The sequence below is a fragment of the Andrographis paniculata genome, unplaced genomic scaffold, assembly GCF_009805555.1.
Source record: "Andrographis paniculata isolate CXL003 unplaced genomic scaffold, ASM980555v1 Contig22END, whole genome shotgun sequence".
NCBI classification, from domain to species: domain Eukaryota; kingdom Viridiplantae; phylum Streptophyta; class Magnoliopsida; order Lamiales; family Acanthaceae; genus Andrographis; species Andrographis paniculata.
Genome location: NW_026137513.1, coordinates 4,725,362 through 4,741,233, shown reverse-complemented (window position 1 = coordinate 4,741,233; position 15,872 = coordinate 4,725,362). Strand labels below are relative to the sequence as shown.

The 15,872-nt window shown below is 37.5% G+C and overlaps 3 protein-coding genes and 1 pseudogene across 3 annotated transcripts; 1 reads left to right on the top strand and 3 right to left on the bottom strand.

The window, feature by feature from the left end:
* The first annotated feature begins 1,177 nt into the window (after positions 1–1,177).
* Positions 1,178–2,339, top strand: LOC127245512 (uncharacterized; annotated as a pseudogene).
* LOC127245508 (clavaminate synthase-like protein At3g21360) lies at positions 2,134–4,152 on the bottom strand. Its single transcript, XM_051266442.1, has 3 exons — positions 3,668–4,152; positions 2,873–3,126; positions 2,134–2,806 (listed from the first exon to the last, which is right to left on the bottom strand). The coding sequence occupies exons 1-3, from the start codon at positions 4,034–4,036 to the stop codon at positions 2,461–2,463; spliced, it is 969 nt and encodes a 322-aa protein (XP_051122399.1). The 5' UTR covers positions 4,037–4,152; the 3' UTR covers positions 2,134–2,460.
* Positions 4,153–4,771: 619 nt separating this feature from the next.
* Positions 4,772–13,747, bottom strand: LOC127245516 (uncharacterized). Its single transcript, XM_051266451.1, has 33 exons — positions 13,503–13,747; positions 13,124–13,185; positions 12,906–12,998; positions 12,366–12,537; positions 12,176–12,291; positions 11,678–11,764; positions 11,468–11,584; positions 11,332–11,395; positions 11,090–11,232; positions 10,759–10,806; positions 10,609–10,677; positions 9,975–10,050; positions 9,649–9,779; positions 9,053–9,112; positions 8,887–8,947; positions 8,697–8,761; positions 8,544–8,605; positions 8,346–8,469; positions 8,202–8,259; positions 7,964–8,076; positions 7,407–7,484; positions 7,262–7,324; positions 7,070–7,165; positions 6,854–6,963; positions 6,583–6,772; positions 6,123–6,237; positions 5,907–6,019; positions 5,749–5,826; positions 5,608–5,670; positions 5,384–5,515; positions 5,226–5,282; positions 5,064–5,147; positions 4,772–4,959 (listed from the first exon to the last, which is right to left on the bottom strand). The coding sequence occupies exons 1-33, from the start codon at positions 13,612–13,614 to the stop codon at positions 4,909–4,911; spliced, it is 3,063 nt and encodes a 1,020-aa protein (XP_051122408.1). The 5' UTR covers positions 13,615–13,747; the 3' UTR covers positions 4,772–4,908.
* On the bottom strand, positions 13,618–15,815 carry LOC127245504 (uncharacterized). The gene has a single exon (XM_051266433.1). The coding sequence runs from the start codon at positions 15,245–15,247 to the stop codon at positions 14,168–14,170; it is 1,080 nt and encodes a 359-aa protein (XP_051122390.1). The 5' UTR covers positions 15,248–15,815; the 3' UTR covers positions 13,618–14,167.
* Positions 15,816–15,872: the final 57 nt, after the last annotated feature.

The following is a 15,872-nucleotide window of genomic DNA, read 5'->3' as shown; positions in this document are numbered from 1 at the left end:
TTTATTTTTTTTTTCTTTAACTAAAAAAGAACAACTGGTAACAACCTCAAACACACACAAATCTTTTCAAATATTCTCAATGGGGGTTAAAATAACAATCCTAATAGACAGCTGTAGAAATATTAAGGATTCAATATAATATAAACGTGTATCTTATCTTGTTTTTAATTATATATATATATATATTAATTAATTAATACTCACTAATCCCACATAACAAACATGGCCTTAGTCCTTGGTGGCATGCTTATAAATAGTCCTAATAGATTATAAGTATAGATTAAGGGAAATGCTTAGTATAGGGAATCGGGAAATGAAAATGTTTTCATTTTAATTATTTATTTTTGTCAAATAAATGAAATTTGAAAAATAAATTATTTGTATCTATGTTTATAAATGTTTAAACTTTGAAATTTAGGATATTCCTTAGTATTTTATTATATTGGGCCTCCAGTAAAGAATGTTTGGGCTCTGAAAATTAAAAGCCCATAGTAATAAAATAATTTCAGCCCAATTAAGTAGTATCATGTCAAGCAAGCTTATTCCAAACGACGTCGGCTCATCAAACTTGGATGCCTTTCTTTGGAAGTTGAAATTCTTTCTATTTATCTGATGTTGAATGTTGAAGGATTTTGGGGAACTCGTTTAATCTTATGATGTAAGATTCCCCATCTTAGTTGGCTGTCCTACGGGTTGAGTTAGGGCTTTTGATCAAATCTGTTTTCTGTATTTCTGCCACAAATTATTGAGGAGATATAAACAAGAAAGCGGTTTTCTTATTTTACTTTCTTGGTAAAAGAAGTTTGAAGAATTCGAGTTTTGCAAATGAACTGAGCCATGAAAAGATTGATGTGAAGTAGAGATCTGAGTTTCTAGCAATTGTTTGTAGGCTGAGTTATATGATAATGATTAGGATTCTATGATGAGGAAATTTTTTGGGGCGGATCTGGATTGACTCAAACATATAACAATCTTGAGTGAAAATGAGTGTGATGGGAAACTGCAGGTTACATTTTTTAATCATATATTAAATATCATGATTTGCATTATTCCAATTGGTTTTCTTTGAGAAGATTCGTGCTCTGGTGTCACTAATCTATGTGTGTAATTTTGTTCTTACAGTCGTCTCCTGCAACTGCAAGGGCTGATTTTATTACCCCCAAAGAAGGTATGTTTATGTCGTGACTTTGTGAGGGATTGTGTTTATTAATGAAAATACCTATTATATGGTACAGAGTCTTATGCTGCATGGGTTGGTTGAACAAGTTTCATGGCCAACATGCCCTGAGGGAGAGGGCCAAAAAAATAGATCAAGGCATTTTGATTATAAGCTACTGATTGGCTGCAGGTTATGGTTTTCTGGAGCATCAAATTTTGAACAGCTTGCAAATTTTTATTGAATGGAACAAGAATTTGGTGGTCAATTATATGTACGTCTTCCTCCATAGAACCATATTAGGTCATTAAATAAATTGTCATTGTCCCAGTCATACACCGGTTATTATGGAAATGTGTCCTGTAATGAATTTAAGTGTTTCTACATGCAAGTATTTCATTTGCCTGTGCATCTCTGAATATTGAGTTATGTTACTTCATATATGCTTATTTCATTTTATTTTTTTTGCTTTAATCTTGCAGGTTTGAGATGCCATTTTATAGATATATATATATATATTGTGAGGTTCAATGCAGAGAAAAAGCAAGTGGGAAATTATTACTCCACAAAGGTATTCTTTTTCAATAGAGCTGAACTCATGCATATTATCAACTGCTGCTCTTACCATGTATTTATTATTTTTGGTCCAGATATGGAGTTTTACAATGAAATCAACATGCTCCAGAGATAAGATTGTTATTCAAACAGATCCTCAAAACTGTGAGTATCAGATTATCAAAGGTGCCCCAAAAAAGATTGAGGAGAACAATGCGGAAGATGCAGAAACCATGTTACTTCCCCATTGATGAAGGTGAGTATCCTTTGTAAACATCATTATGTTAATCCATACACAAGTATAAATAACATTGTCTCTGTTTTCACAAGTATGCACATAATGTTGTATGTTAATGTAAAGCTATTAATTCATAACCTTCTCCGTTGTAGATAAAAGTAAGCTGGAGGATCCTTTTAAGCGGCTTGGGCACCAGGAGAAGATGTGAACAAGAAAAAAGAAGCAGAACCTGTACTGGTGCGACTGCAGAGAAATTCTGATTCCCGGCATTCTGATGATTATGCATTGAACAAATCGCCGAGGGCAAAGCTTCGGGATCAAAAGAAAAGAGTAGCCGAAGAGGAGAGGCATATGCCAGGAAATTATTTCTTTCATTTGTCTTATAGTTAAGATATGATCACAATATGGATATTTATTTACCAAACAGGGGAGGGCATAGTGTTACCAAACAGCTTATTACAAGAACCATACTTGTACTTATTCTCCATGTCTGTTCCAAATCTGTCGAACTTTACTTACAAGTAGCAACCAACACTTTTCTTGGTGGGAGTGATGGCCTTCGACCATGGAGCAAAGCATAGTTGTCCAAGAACAACACATCCCCTTTCTCCCACTTGAATTGTATACTTTCCTCTTCAATTATCTCCCCACATCTCTTCACTATGTCCCCCGGAATCTCCGTCCCGTCCGCGCCCATCGCCGAGCTCAGCTCCTTCCCGTGCATCCCGACCATCGTGTTGAACCACATCCGCCGCCCTTTTCTTCCATCGAACACGCGTGTCAGACTCCTCGGTCCTAATATTGTCTTTATTCCCCCGTTTGGTAGCCATTCCACGTCCATCCCTAACGCTTTCGCCCTACATGCAAAAATACATGTAAAAATTTTTCCATCTCATCTAAAAGTTTAAGCTATTGTATCTTACCGTTTCTCTGCCTCGTCACGGTCGGATGTTGCAAAGGTGTCCTCCCATCCTCGCCCCCTCATCGAACCCGTGTTGTCTTTACTTAGAGCAGTGAACGTGTACCGTAGCCCCTTCTTGTCTAGCTCCTCGACGAACTCCGGAAACTCCTCCAACATTCTCTCGGTGACGCGGAAGCTAGGCACAAACGGCGTCTCGCCACCCTCCGGCGGAGGCACTTCGCAATATAGTATCACTTTCTTCGGAAACTCTGATATCTAACAACCCGGCCAAGACATTATATTCTAAGTATCATCAAACAAATATATATAAATACGGAACGGTTATGGTGCTTAATTGAAAAAATCAATACCCGTAATATATACAAACAACACATAGTCTTATTATACACAACACATGCTGTGTATAGTAAAGACATGTGCTGTTGGTTTATAATTATAAGTGTGGTATGTTGAAATCAACTATTATTTGTGATGTATAAGACTACAATATAGCTGTTAATTCATGTGTTATATTTGTAGTGTTGGTTTATAATTACAAGTGTGTTGTATATGTGATGTACTGAAATTAGCTATTGCTTGTGCTGCATAAGACTATAGCATGTATTGTTAGTTCATGTGTTGTATTTGTATTATATAAATGCATACGGTGTGTTGCCTGTAGTAACACCATGTACTATTTGACAACACACAGTGTACTGCGGTGTGTTGTCAGCACGGTGCTGAATTTTTATATTCAACACGGTGCACCCTAGTTGCCGCCGTATAAATACATTGTGCATACACAAATGTAGCTCACCAAGACCATCTCATGATGGTAGTATATGAATTCGGACAAGGGTCCTTCATTGGCTGTCCAAATCCTCTTGTGTATGTGTGTTCGCGGCGCTGGCCCGACGTACCGGATGTCGTCCCAGCCGCAGGCCTCGACGATGTCATTGAACTCGACAGCGTTTTGGACATCGAATCCTCGTAGAAGAACCGCGCTATTCTTGATGATCATCTCCTCGAACCACTCCTTGTTCTTCACTATAGCTTCCAATAACGACTCGACGGAGGCTTTTCCGGCCACCTCCGGCGGCTGCAGCACGAGCGGAATCGTCTCGCCGTCAACCATCTTCTCACCCTCACATTTCCCCACCTTGAAGTCCTTGCAAGTGTACTCCATTTCTTTGTTCCAATCTCCAACTTCTACCTCTTCGATTGATCAGTTGATACAATTTTTAGTATACATGCTTGTAGTAATTAATAGGATATATATATATATATATATATACACGTAGTGTTTGGGTGTATCAATAGATGATGACAATGTGATCGTGTAAAATTTTTTAATAAAATTGGAGACTGTAAATCGATTAAGTTTTGTAATTACTTGGTGAAACCACATAGTTTTTGTAATTTAAGTACCTAGTCCAATTTCATCAAGAACTACGAAATTATATATGTATTTCACGTAATGACAACAACAATGGATGAAGACAAGACAAAACAGCATCGTATATTATTATAACTACTCTTTGGCTTCAAATGCAGATTCTTTACGCTGCAGGCTGTCGTTTTTGGAGGATTGGAACAAGGGCCTTCTAAAAAATGATTAATTTTGTAATGGACAAGAAGGAATTGAACCAGCAAATGTGAAGACAAACATGAGAATATTATTGAGTTGAAACAGAATCTCATCTATCGACTGAACTCCGAAGAATATATATAAATATATATATCTTGGATTCGATAAAACCTAGGTTTGCATCAATTAAGCTTCTTTGCACACGTGTAATTTATTCAGGGTTGGATTGTTTTTATTTTAGTTCTCATTAAATTTTGGAAGTGGAGGGTAGCATATCATGTGCTTGTTCTTTTAATGAGACCCTTTCATTTTTTTAAATAAAAGATATTGATAAATCAAACAATAACGAATATAATAAATTTTTTATATTCAAACAATAGCCTGTAAATGTTGGTGTAGTAAAACCCCAAAAAAAGAATAATTAAAAATGTAAAAAAGGCACACAACACACAGCACCGGAAGACAATTATTCATTGTCTTAAAACCAATTCGATTGCATTCTGCTGAGGCTTTGTTAAACTCTGCATTAGAAACCAAAGGCTATTAGATAAATCAGATCCAAAATGACAATAATAGGAGAACGCATAACTAGAGTAGAGCTGCCATTGATGGTTTTTAACAAGACCTGGAAAACATGTTGGAAATATGCCCCGTTGTCAGCCTCGGAGAACTTCGCCAATGAATCGACGAGATAGGTGACCAAATTGATCTAGACAGTGCATAAGACTTGTGTAAGCAACAAAAAATGGCTACCTGGGATGATTGGTTCTTGACAAATAATGCGTACCTCGTTTAAGGGGTCTGCGTTGCTGAGGAGCTCATCATCATAGTCGTCTTCTTGTTCCTTCACCCAAGAAGATAAGAGGACGGGAAATAAAGCTTAATTGAGTACAACAAAAATATGCAGCAGAATTCGGCAAAGCTACAAGAATGTCTAGACAATACCTCATTGAAAACCTTTGCCATGGCTTCGAGATATCCGTATGTAGGTCTGCTATGTGATGTTTGATCAGCGGAATATAGAAAATTGGTGTGCTCTCCTGCCTCTCCATTTTGAACGTCTTCCCAATCGCTATCCTGGAAAATGAATCGCCAAAAAGATTGATGGTCCTCATCCAGTTTGATGACTTGCTTCATCATATAAATGTGTAATGTAATTGAAAGCGTACCTCATTATCTGCATCCACTTGTTCTTGGATTTCCAGCAATGCATCCGCCAGCAGTGCAAGAATCTAATCATTTACAAGTACATTAATCAAGGATAAAGGTACACTGGCTAAAAATACACATTTGGTTATGTTAGCAATTACCTTGGCCGGAAGTGGAACTTCGGTCCACTGGTCAGGTGTTTTGTTAGCTCTGGATCGCGTGGTTATCCCTGCAGCAGACTGCATGATTATTAAGAAAAGTAACTGAGTTCTTGAGACATTGCAATAAACGCATTGTGCCATTACAAGTGCGGAGCAACCTGAATTAAATGGCCCCGAACTTTGATGTTCCCCAACTCGACATGCCTGGTCAAGAGCAATATAGCCAGAGCCGTAGTCGTCACTTTAATTTGATAAGCTCCTTGAATTTCACCTGGATTCAGTGAATTTTTGCTTCATTCATAAAGGTCAAAGGCTACTCAAAGCACATAGTAATATGGAAACATCAAGAATTAAAAGTCGGTTCATCCACTTGCCTTGCAGTTTGGTCCATTCGAACATTACATAAGCAAAGGAGTTTTGATGGCCTTCAGTTGGGATCGAGACCAACAAGTCAATGAATTGTTCAACATGTGGCACGCTCATGTGTACCTGTATCAGAAAATATAGTATAGCATATAAGTTTTTGTTGAAATAAGTACCTGCAAATAAAATCTGAAGCTGCAAAGCAACAAATTCATGATGAAAACCAAAACATTCCAACTCCAATCAAATTTGGGAAATGATATTAGTCCAAATCATTTAATTGAACTGATTCACAGCAACATAACATTCACATGGTCAAAATATAGAATATTTCAGCTTTCATTCAAACAGATTAAACTAAATCTTATCATTGCTTTTATGGCATAAACTTGTTCAAAAAGATTAAACTAAGTCTAAAATTTTATGTATAACCATGCATAGAATTCTACCTGTATGAGATAAGTCACTAACCAGTCTAGCAAAAATTAGAAGCAGTGAACACTTCAGACCAGCAATTTGAGATGATTTCATCCGTCTGATAAGTGCAATCACAAGGTCCCTGATATGCTGTGCCATTTGAGCAGGCAGATGTAGAATAAGTTGTAAAATGTAGTTGCCCACGAAAAGTGATCCGGAACTCTCCAACCCTGGGTCCAGAAGCCTATGTTGGAAAAGAAAAAGCGATCAGAAATATTACATACAAGTTACCACTTATTTTCTTGGTATTTAATGAGTAAATTACCTTGAAGCCACATCAAGTAAACTTCTCATTGTTGATCCAGGATCACCAAACCAGGTCAGCATATCTTGTTTTCCACCGGATACAAGAGCGGCTAGGCACTGGGTGGCATTCTGCAACATACAATAATTATTATTTCGTATATTATGCCTTTCTCTGACCTTTTGAGGAATGGCGTGGATAGTGTAAACTACAAACAAGGACAAAAGAAAAGATAACCTGCAGCTCACTGTGATCATTACTCTGAAGGACTATCCGGACAACAGAATGAAAGGATACTTGATACACTGCCTTTAGGACATCAGTAGGAGCATTCTGAAGTACAACATCGTATCGGAATATCATCACTCGTCCAAAATTGGATGCAGAAAACAAATATCGAGGAAAATCCCTTCTTTAACAACTAATCACCTTTGCTAACATTGTAACAAGATCCAAAGAACCAGCTACTAATCCCTCAGTTTGTTGTTGTGTCTGAGAAATGCAATAATCTAATGAGAACAGAAACTTTCATATATCACATTTTTTATACTGGAAAATTTTGGAGGTTGCATACATTACTGAGGATTGGTCCAATGTAAGGCAAAACTCGAGAAACCAGAGGGTGAATACATCCAGGAGCATTTTTTATTGCCTGAAAACAATAAGATATAAGAAATAGGATTTAGAGAAACTAGTTGAATGGTAAAGTCCACACAGTTCCATTCTCATCTCCAAGGAAAATATAGCATTGTTGAATCAGATGTGCATCATGATGCAATAAGAGGAGTTTCATAATTTCATACAGAGGGAGAGTCGCACTGTAGCAGACACACCCCAAGCAACAAAGAGCAGTGTTGGTTGAGTGAAAATCGCATTGTGTAGTATATTTGAAGTAGAGACATCTAAAATTGATAAAAAAATAGAAACATTTACAAAAACAAGCATTCATTGATAAGTGAGTGAGAATGTGTTGGATTTTTCCTAAACTCATCCCCTTGCACCCTGTTATATGCAGTATGCTATAAATATAATCTAGCATTAACTTAAATTCTTTGGAATTCTTATCCATATACACATCATTAAAATCACATTAGAAGACAAAAAATAATATATTCACACATATAGATATACCTCCAAAACCTCTAGAGAATCAATACTGATGAAAGGGTCTGAAATATGAGAAGCCCACATGTTAAGTATTACAGGAGAGATGACAGGCTCAACTGATGCTGTAATTTCATGGCCTACAAAATAAAACACAAATGATCTCCTATAGAATGTGGTCATAACTTGTAATAGATCTCAGATCTCAAAACATGAAAAACAGCAAATCGACATTTAAATTAAATAGGACAGAACTTTCACTAACCAGCCTTCACAGCTGCTTGTAGAGTTTCAAGTACCAACTGCATTGTCTCTTCAGAAGCCTACAAAGCAGGAAGTAATCAAAAAGCATATCATCAAGAAAATCTATAGATAACTGACACCCAAACCATAATGGATGTCACCTCACATTTTTAAGAAGATCTACAAGCGATGAGAATAAGCTCAATGCATGTTGTTCAAGAATTCCTTTGTTAGCATCTGAAAGAAGTTGAGACAGTGCTCGACAAGCACCAACTTTCACTGGTGGCGGCCTGGAAAAAACATATGGATGAGTGGGCATTCTACTGGACAAACCAGAAAGGAATGCCCAAAACAAAATACTTACACATCCATGCCAACTGTCTTAATAGCAGCATACAGAAAATTCTCTGTCACCTGGTGGTTTAACTGTGGAAATAAGGAAAACCAAAAAGATCTTGGGTAAGTATAGGAAGATGAGGGGTTGCGGAAAAACAAGAGGAGGCTGTTTAAAAAGTACCACAGAGGAAAACTTTGCAACTGATGAAAATAACCGAGCATGCAAAAATGGAAATTCATGTATGCCTGCACATGAAACAGAAGTATAATAACTCTACGTGTGAAACCATCAGTGTCTAATAAATAGGAAAGCAAATTCACAGAAGCATTGAAAGTGATCGTGTCCATGCATGCCATGGAAACTTTCCCACCCATTGCCGCATCATCAGTTAAGACCTTCTCTAACATATTTCCAATGGTGGGTGCAGAAACCTAAAGTGTAACAAATGCAGTAGATAATATTATAACATTTCACAGAGCCTGAAACCAATACAACTAAGTTACAAAGCCTTCTCAATAATAAATAAAAGGACTTGCCTCCACTTCCGTCAACTGATCTGATACAGAAGCCAAGCCAAATAGGGCAGCCTCCCGCAACTGCCAGCATAGAGACACAAAACCACACAAGAATAAAGAGTCCAATGTTAGATCTAGCATGACAATGTTATCCATCAATCGAGCATCAAAAAGTTCAAATGATAGCTTTCTTGTATTATTAATTCCATATTCTCACTAAAGTAAGGTCCTGAGAGGTGCAGCACATTGATTCCCTCACCTCTCACAAGTATTGAGAAGCCATACACAATTGCTCACCTGATCTAATGAAACCATACAAAATTTCTTGAAAATGGCAAGCTGATTACATTTCAGCCAAAAACTCCACAATGGCATATTTTAAAATCTGATAATGCAGTTTAAATTAAAATATATACAAATTTTTCTGATGTGTGTACAAGATGTACTTCAATTGGATAGTGAAGGGATGAACAGCATGAATTTAATTCACATGGAAGTAGAGGAAAATTTTTTTTTACTCTTAATGTTTATATGAAGCTTGAAATGATAGTTTTAGCAATTACAACTTTAGAGGAGCATCAGTTCATTTAATCGAGTCATGAAGTTATTTGACTTACTAGCCACCATCCTGGGGAACCACTATCTTTCAGTTCTTGAGACTCACTTATTCGTCTCCTCACAGAGTCAATAACAGCATCTAGTCCTTCCATTCCAAAAGAATTTATAATCTCCTCCAATAGAATGGTCCCTGCAAATAATGTTTATTAAAAGACGGAACTCCACAAGAATTTATAATCTCCTCCAATAGAATGGTCCCTGCAAATAATGTTTATTAAAAGACGGAACTCCACAAGATGCACATAATGATTTTGAACAAGCACAGAATTTCATAAGACTTTTTAATTATAAGATAAAGAAGGTATAACCACTCCAAAAGACTTACCGGATACACGACAACTATAAGTATTATCATCTTCATCAGCTATATATTGATTAGCATCCAAAGACCAGGTGTGAACCTAATGCAAGTCAGAGTATCGTAATTCAATAAGGGTTCACTTTAAAATTATTTGCATTACTTCAGTTAGCAACAAAGGTAAAAAATTAAATACACAGAGAAAGATACAGACTTTTGCACCAAAAAAACCAGATAAAGAAAAAAACAACTAGCTCATTCAAATTGTTTCCCCCGGAAAATTGCAACAATTGAAGATATAAATAACTTATCAAACTTCTTTGTCAATATAAGTAGAAACCATATGCACACATGTCTTTCTTTAGAATGGTCTTGACTTAAGTTTATTTATTTATTTTTGGTTTGAATGCCCCAGGCTTCATCTACATTAACTGCTCTAATTATCCAATATCAAGACACAATTTTAAGTTTTACGAGTGTATGTCATCGTCAACAACTAAGTGACACTCTAGACAAGTATTAGACAATATTTTAATGATTAAAGTAGGCAATTTATGGAATGAAAAACACATTTGACATTCACTAGAAACAATCGAAGACTTTTCCATGGAACTAGCAAATAGATGCTGATGGACCTCTTAAATCAACTTGTGAAAAGTACCTGTTGCTCCGTTATTTGAAGGAAAGCAACGGTATAGTAGACCAACTCTTTCACATTGTTCTTAACAACCTGAAAAGGGCATTAATTAATCTAAACCTCAGTGAGGAGAGCACACATGAGGGAGATGAAAATTTATGGTCATGAAAACACCTTCCCAAATCTTGGACTTCCAACAAGAGTCAATAAGAATTCAAATAGCTGCACAACCAAACACCAGCAGGCGAAACTTCAATAATTGTTAAATAAATATATTGATGCTTCCATGGTGACCAACAATATACAGAAAAAAAGCATATTCAAATTTCAAATGTTGATCTGCACTCCACTTAATAAATATAACCATCAGGCAAACCTTTTCACATGAAAAGTTAACCTATTTTTCCAACCATACGTCAGCTACAATGTTATAGATCTGCAGCAGTTAGCACCATTCTAATAATTGACTCAAATTTCATTTATGCTAATAAACAACAGAATTAACCTGGATTATGAAGGACTCGAGGCTTTTTTCTACACCATCAGAATCATATCTCCCATCATAAGAATCTAATACACCTTCAATAGATGATCGCTTGTACACTTCCAAAGACGAGACAAATGTGTTCCACAAGGGCCCAACAATTACTGAAATATTACCATAATGTCAGAAACATGGACAAAGGAAGACAGGTCACAGTACAACAAAGACCAAAAGTTCTAACCCAAGCAATTGTATCACTATACCTCCAAAATGTGTTTCCACTTCAGATGGAAAATTTTGAACAAACTGATTTAAGCACTTCAGTACCTAAATGAAGTGGTAACAATATAAGCCAACCGTCATAAATATGGCAACAAGAAAAATCATAATAAGAGCCACCTCCATTCTGATGCTCCAATCTTCCGGATCTTCAGATGGCACTGGATCCCTCAATATTGATGAAAATTGCTCCATCCAAGGTGGAAGCATCGGTAACAACAGGGCACTAGTTTCTGTCTAATTAAAACAAGACATAGAATTTCATTGTTTATATCAGTATATGCATTCAATAGATGGGATATTAGTAAGAATCAAGATATAGGTGCATACCTTGTAGACACCACTTATAACTCCAAGGATGGATGCACAATTATAGACAATTGAGAGAGCTTTAGACCTCAAACTTTTTTCATATTTCTGCAGAAATGGGTCCACAAATTAACAGGAGGATATGGGCTCAGTAGCAAATCTTGTATCACAAAAATTCAATGGTTCTCCAGACCAAAACTCTGAAATCTAAACAAGTAAATAAAGAAAACAACTGAAAGGACTAGTTTTCTTAGATCCTATACAGCTTAACTAGAAATTCAAGGAATTAATACGCTATAGAAGAAGGTTGTTATAAACTGATATGGCTACCCTTACAAAAGTTAAGACTCTAGAATAAACTACAAGTGCTGACTATTGAATAATATAAGCATGTGGCTTTCCCATAAGTGAATACCCTTTCCACATAGATAATTTCCTAAAACTATGAGTTAAACCAAAGTTTAAACTGCTATGGGATAACATACATGAATGCTATAAGCTATGAAAAATAATATTCACCAGAGGGGATGACACAATTGTTGCCAAGCATGGGAACAAAACAGGGATAATTCTAGGAACCATCTTATCATCCATGTCAGAGGAAAGAAGTGCAAGGCATCTTAAAGCCCCATGAACTGCAACAGAAACAATAAAAAACATTAGCTTAAAACAATGGTCAAGGACACTAACAGGCATATAATGAACTCACCGGCATTCTGTTTAGTTTGGTCGTGGATTAAACTTAGAAGGAATGGAAGTAGTTCAGGCCAATCATCTGGCCAGTCATACTGTGCAATTGTAGAAACAGCTACACTCACTGCAGTGCAAATCTTCTTGGAAGGATCTTCAAGTGATGCTAAGAGTAGCCCACGAATGGATACCTGATAATGTCAAACTAGTGAACATTCTTCATATATGTAATCCTATTTTTCATTCACCAACTATCAGAACAGGCAGCACAAATAAAATGAAACTGATGGTGATGCTCAACAAACAGCATAGAACAACCTTAAAAATTCTAAGCATGTAATTGAAAAGATGTGATGGCAACTGCATATTATCTTTGAAACAAGTACAGAATATATATGATTAAAAGCAATTACTGATCCCTAATCACAAATGACTCTTCATAAATTATATAGATAATTAGATATTGAAACCCTCAACTCTGTACCAAGTAGTATTATATCAAAAGTAACTACAACAGGTATAACCATTGAGAAATTCAAATCAAAATAAAGTAAATGACCTTCTCATTGGTCAGAACAACAGGATGCTCAAAGCCTTCCTCATCCTCAGTCCAGTGTTTTTTAATATATTGCTTCAGCAAAACTGCTGCTAAGTAAATGTATGTTAATCTCACAATAAGAATATGAAAACAAAGGGACAATAACAAATGACTAGCGTAGCCATGAGTCAGCAGGTATGAGAAAAGATTCTTCTAAGTAAATCACACAAAAAGGATATCTGCCTCAATCCCACTGGAAGTTCCCGGTTCGCAGCAACTCTAGCTAAAGCAACACCATAACCTTTCAAGATTTCATAAGAATGCATAATCAGCTCATGAGAAGTAATAGTAGTAATACACTTAAGGATAGATGAACAAATATATATGATAAAACAAAATAATAAAAATAAAATAAAAAAAAATAGAAGTTAAATCTCTCTGAATATCATCCTAAAATTTTAGTTAAATTCATTTTTGCGAAAAGGATTTTAAAGTGGTGCGCAGCAACCAGAGCATTTGCAAACTAAGAAATCACACCAATCAAATTCCCGAAAAAAAACAACATTTTAGAATCCAGACAAGCCCATCGATTTCGCAATAAAAAATTATTTCAATTACCTGGCTGAGAGGACGCTTGTTGGAGGGAAGTCTCCGCAAAAGTCCGAATTTGATGATTGGGATCGAGTGAAGCGTTCAAGCAATTGATCAGCCACTGTTGATCTTGATCCATCTCTATGCATCACAAAATCCCAAAAAACAAATACTCAAATGCAAGTTCCTATGGTGCGATAGAGCGTTCCCGACTGAGAGGAGAACGCAGAAATGGAAATTTGGGAGGGAGACTGAGAGAGGGGATTTTGTAATCGAGGGTTTTTTATAGGCGTTTAGGGTTTCTGCCTTCATCTGTGTTGACACTGACTGGTCAGAGTCAAAGGAGATAAAGTCTCCTTCTTTATAACTTTCCTCATTATAAAAAATATATATAATGCGCCTTCTTTTGTTATTTCTTAATCCGCCATTAATGCCTTCTTATTTCTTAATCAATTTCAGTTTGTTCACAGATTATTTGAATTTCCCAAAACCCTTAATCAGTTCTCTCCATTGTGTAAGTTCTCGGTTCCAAATTCACAGAGAGATCCTAACATAGGGAAAAGCCAACAGATAAACAGAGACATACAGAAGAACAATATTTAAAAGACCTAACCAATAAAGTAGAGAGAGAGATCAAAACAAGTTTCTATTCACTAAGAAAAACTAAATATTGCTTCCAAGCCTGGGATCCATCATGATTTCAAGATTTCCTTTTTCTTAATCCCTGTATGATGATACTTGAAGATCCATTTCCAAATCTTGTGGTTTCTGCTGCCTCTTTTCAATCCTCTTTCGCTCGCAGACATTCTGCAAGATCCACTGCTGCCAAACACAGCCTTGCTGCCTTTGAAGCTCCCGCCTGTCTCAATTCCCGCTCCCTGGTCTGAAGCTCCACTCACTCTCCCCTCTACCTTCGGCTCGGACAAGTCCAGCTTCAAATCAATGAATGCAGACTCATCCATGGTGCTGAAGTCACTCTCCTTGGCTGGGAAAACACTCCTGTTCTGAACACTGTACGATCTGTCGAGCTCAATTGGAGGGTTCGATCCAAGAACCCTTTTACCTCCTCTGAAATCTGCAAACCCATGATCACCCTTAAACCCGCTTTTCCTAGATTCCGATTCACTGTACTGATCAAGAAAAACCCCACTGGTGACGTCGGAAATCTTGGCACTCGACAGGGCGTATTCACTGCCTTCATCAGGGTCACTGTACCCAACAGCACCCCTGAAACTGCAGAGAGACCTCGACCTCGACACTCCCATGATGTCAGAAACCCAAATCTCACTCTTCTCGTCGCAACACTCCCCGTTATCTTTCCCGCTCCTTTTCTTCTTGAAAAGACGCTTGATCCTCCAGAAGCCATTGCTTCTCTTGACCTCCACACAGCTGCTGCTGCTCCTCCTTAAAAATATGACCTGTTCGGGCTGCTTGCTGTCTTCTCCTCTCTTCCACTTGGGATTCGGGGGGTCGACCTTGTCGTTCTCTATCAAGAACGACACCCTCCCGACACTCCCGACCTCCATCGTGCTGCACGAGTTGCGGTAAGAAGACGAGACATCGGAGCAGGAGCAAGAAGAGAGGCGCTGCTCGCCGCACTCGGAGCAAACCAATTTGACCAGACGATCTTTAAGGCAGTAGGGACAGATCCCAACCGGGGAAGAACTCGGGTGCTTCTGACAGGGCATTTCCGAGGAGGCCAAGAAATTGAAGTCCGAGAAATTGTCGTCGTTCTTGGAGCCCTCCTCTACTGCTTTTCCCCTCTCTTTCATCGTGAGAAATTTGGGATACAAACCAAGACTGGGTTTTTATGGTAGGGGTGGTTTTTATTCTACCATTGAAGGTTAAAAAAGAGTGCAGAAGATAGAAGAGGCGATCCCACCTTTTTTTAGAGGGAAAAGAATTGGCGTGAGCTTTACGTCTTTCTTTCTTTTCAAGAAACTACTGAACAGTGGTGATGACAGTAGCAGCAGAAGAAGAAGAAAGAAAGAACAAGTGTGATGGAAAATCCCCACGCACAAACACGCAGAGAGAGAGAGAGAGAGAGAGAGAGAGAGGGCTGCTGCTGTCTCTATATCCCTGTTTTTTCTGCAGGCATCAAATCATTGCTGTGCGTGTCCATAAAGGTTGAGGAGACGTGGAGTGAGGGAGGAGGATTGAGACACAAGTTTTCAGTTGAGTAAAGCAGATGCGAATGAATCAAAGAAGCTGTGCTATAAATTAGGGCAGCTTCCATTTCTTAGCTTTCAGGTTTCTGTACACTGACTCACTCACTCATCTATTCTTGCATCAAAATTTCTCAAAGTCAAAGATATGTGAACTATGAGCTACGGATGAATCTGGGCCGTTTATGTTGTGGGTCCTAGTCTTCTACGGCCCGGATTTCGTAAAAGAGAC

Coding starts and splice junctions, on each gene's coding strand:
- LOC127245508 (XM_051266442.1), bottom strand. CDS start 4,036: ATGGAGTACACTTGCAAGGACTTCAAGGTGGGGAAATGTGAGGGTGAG. Junction 3,127..3,667: donor ACCATCATGAGATGGTCTTG/GTGAGCTACATT, acceptor CCGGGTTGTTAG/ATATCAGAGTTTCCGAAGAA. Junction 2,807..2,872: donor CGTGACGAGGCAGAGAAACG/GTAAGATACAAT, acceptor TTTTGCATGTAG/GGCGAAAGCGTTAGGGATGG.
- LOC127245516 (XM_051266451.1), bottom strand. CDS start 13,614: ATGGATCAAGATCAACAGTGGCTGATCAATTGCTTGAACGCTTCACTC. Junction 12,538..12,905: donor TTGTTCTGACCAATGAGAAG/GTCATTTACTTT, acceptor TGACATTATCAG/GTATCCATTCGTGGGCTACT. Junction 9,780..9,974: donor TTATAGTTGTCGTGTATCCG/GTAAGTCTTTTG, acceptor CATTATTTGCAG/GGACCATTCTATTGGAGGAG.
- LOC127245504 (XM_051266433.1), bottom strand. CDS start 15,247: ATGAAAGAGAGGGGAAAAGCAGTAGAGGAGGGCTCCAAGAACGACGAC.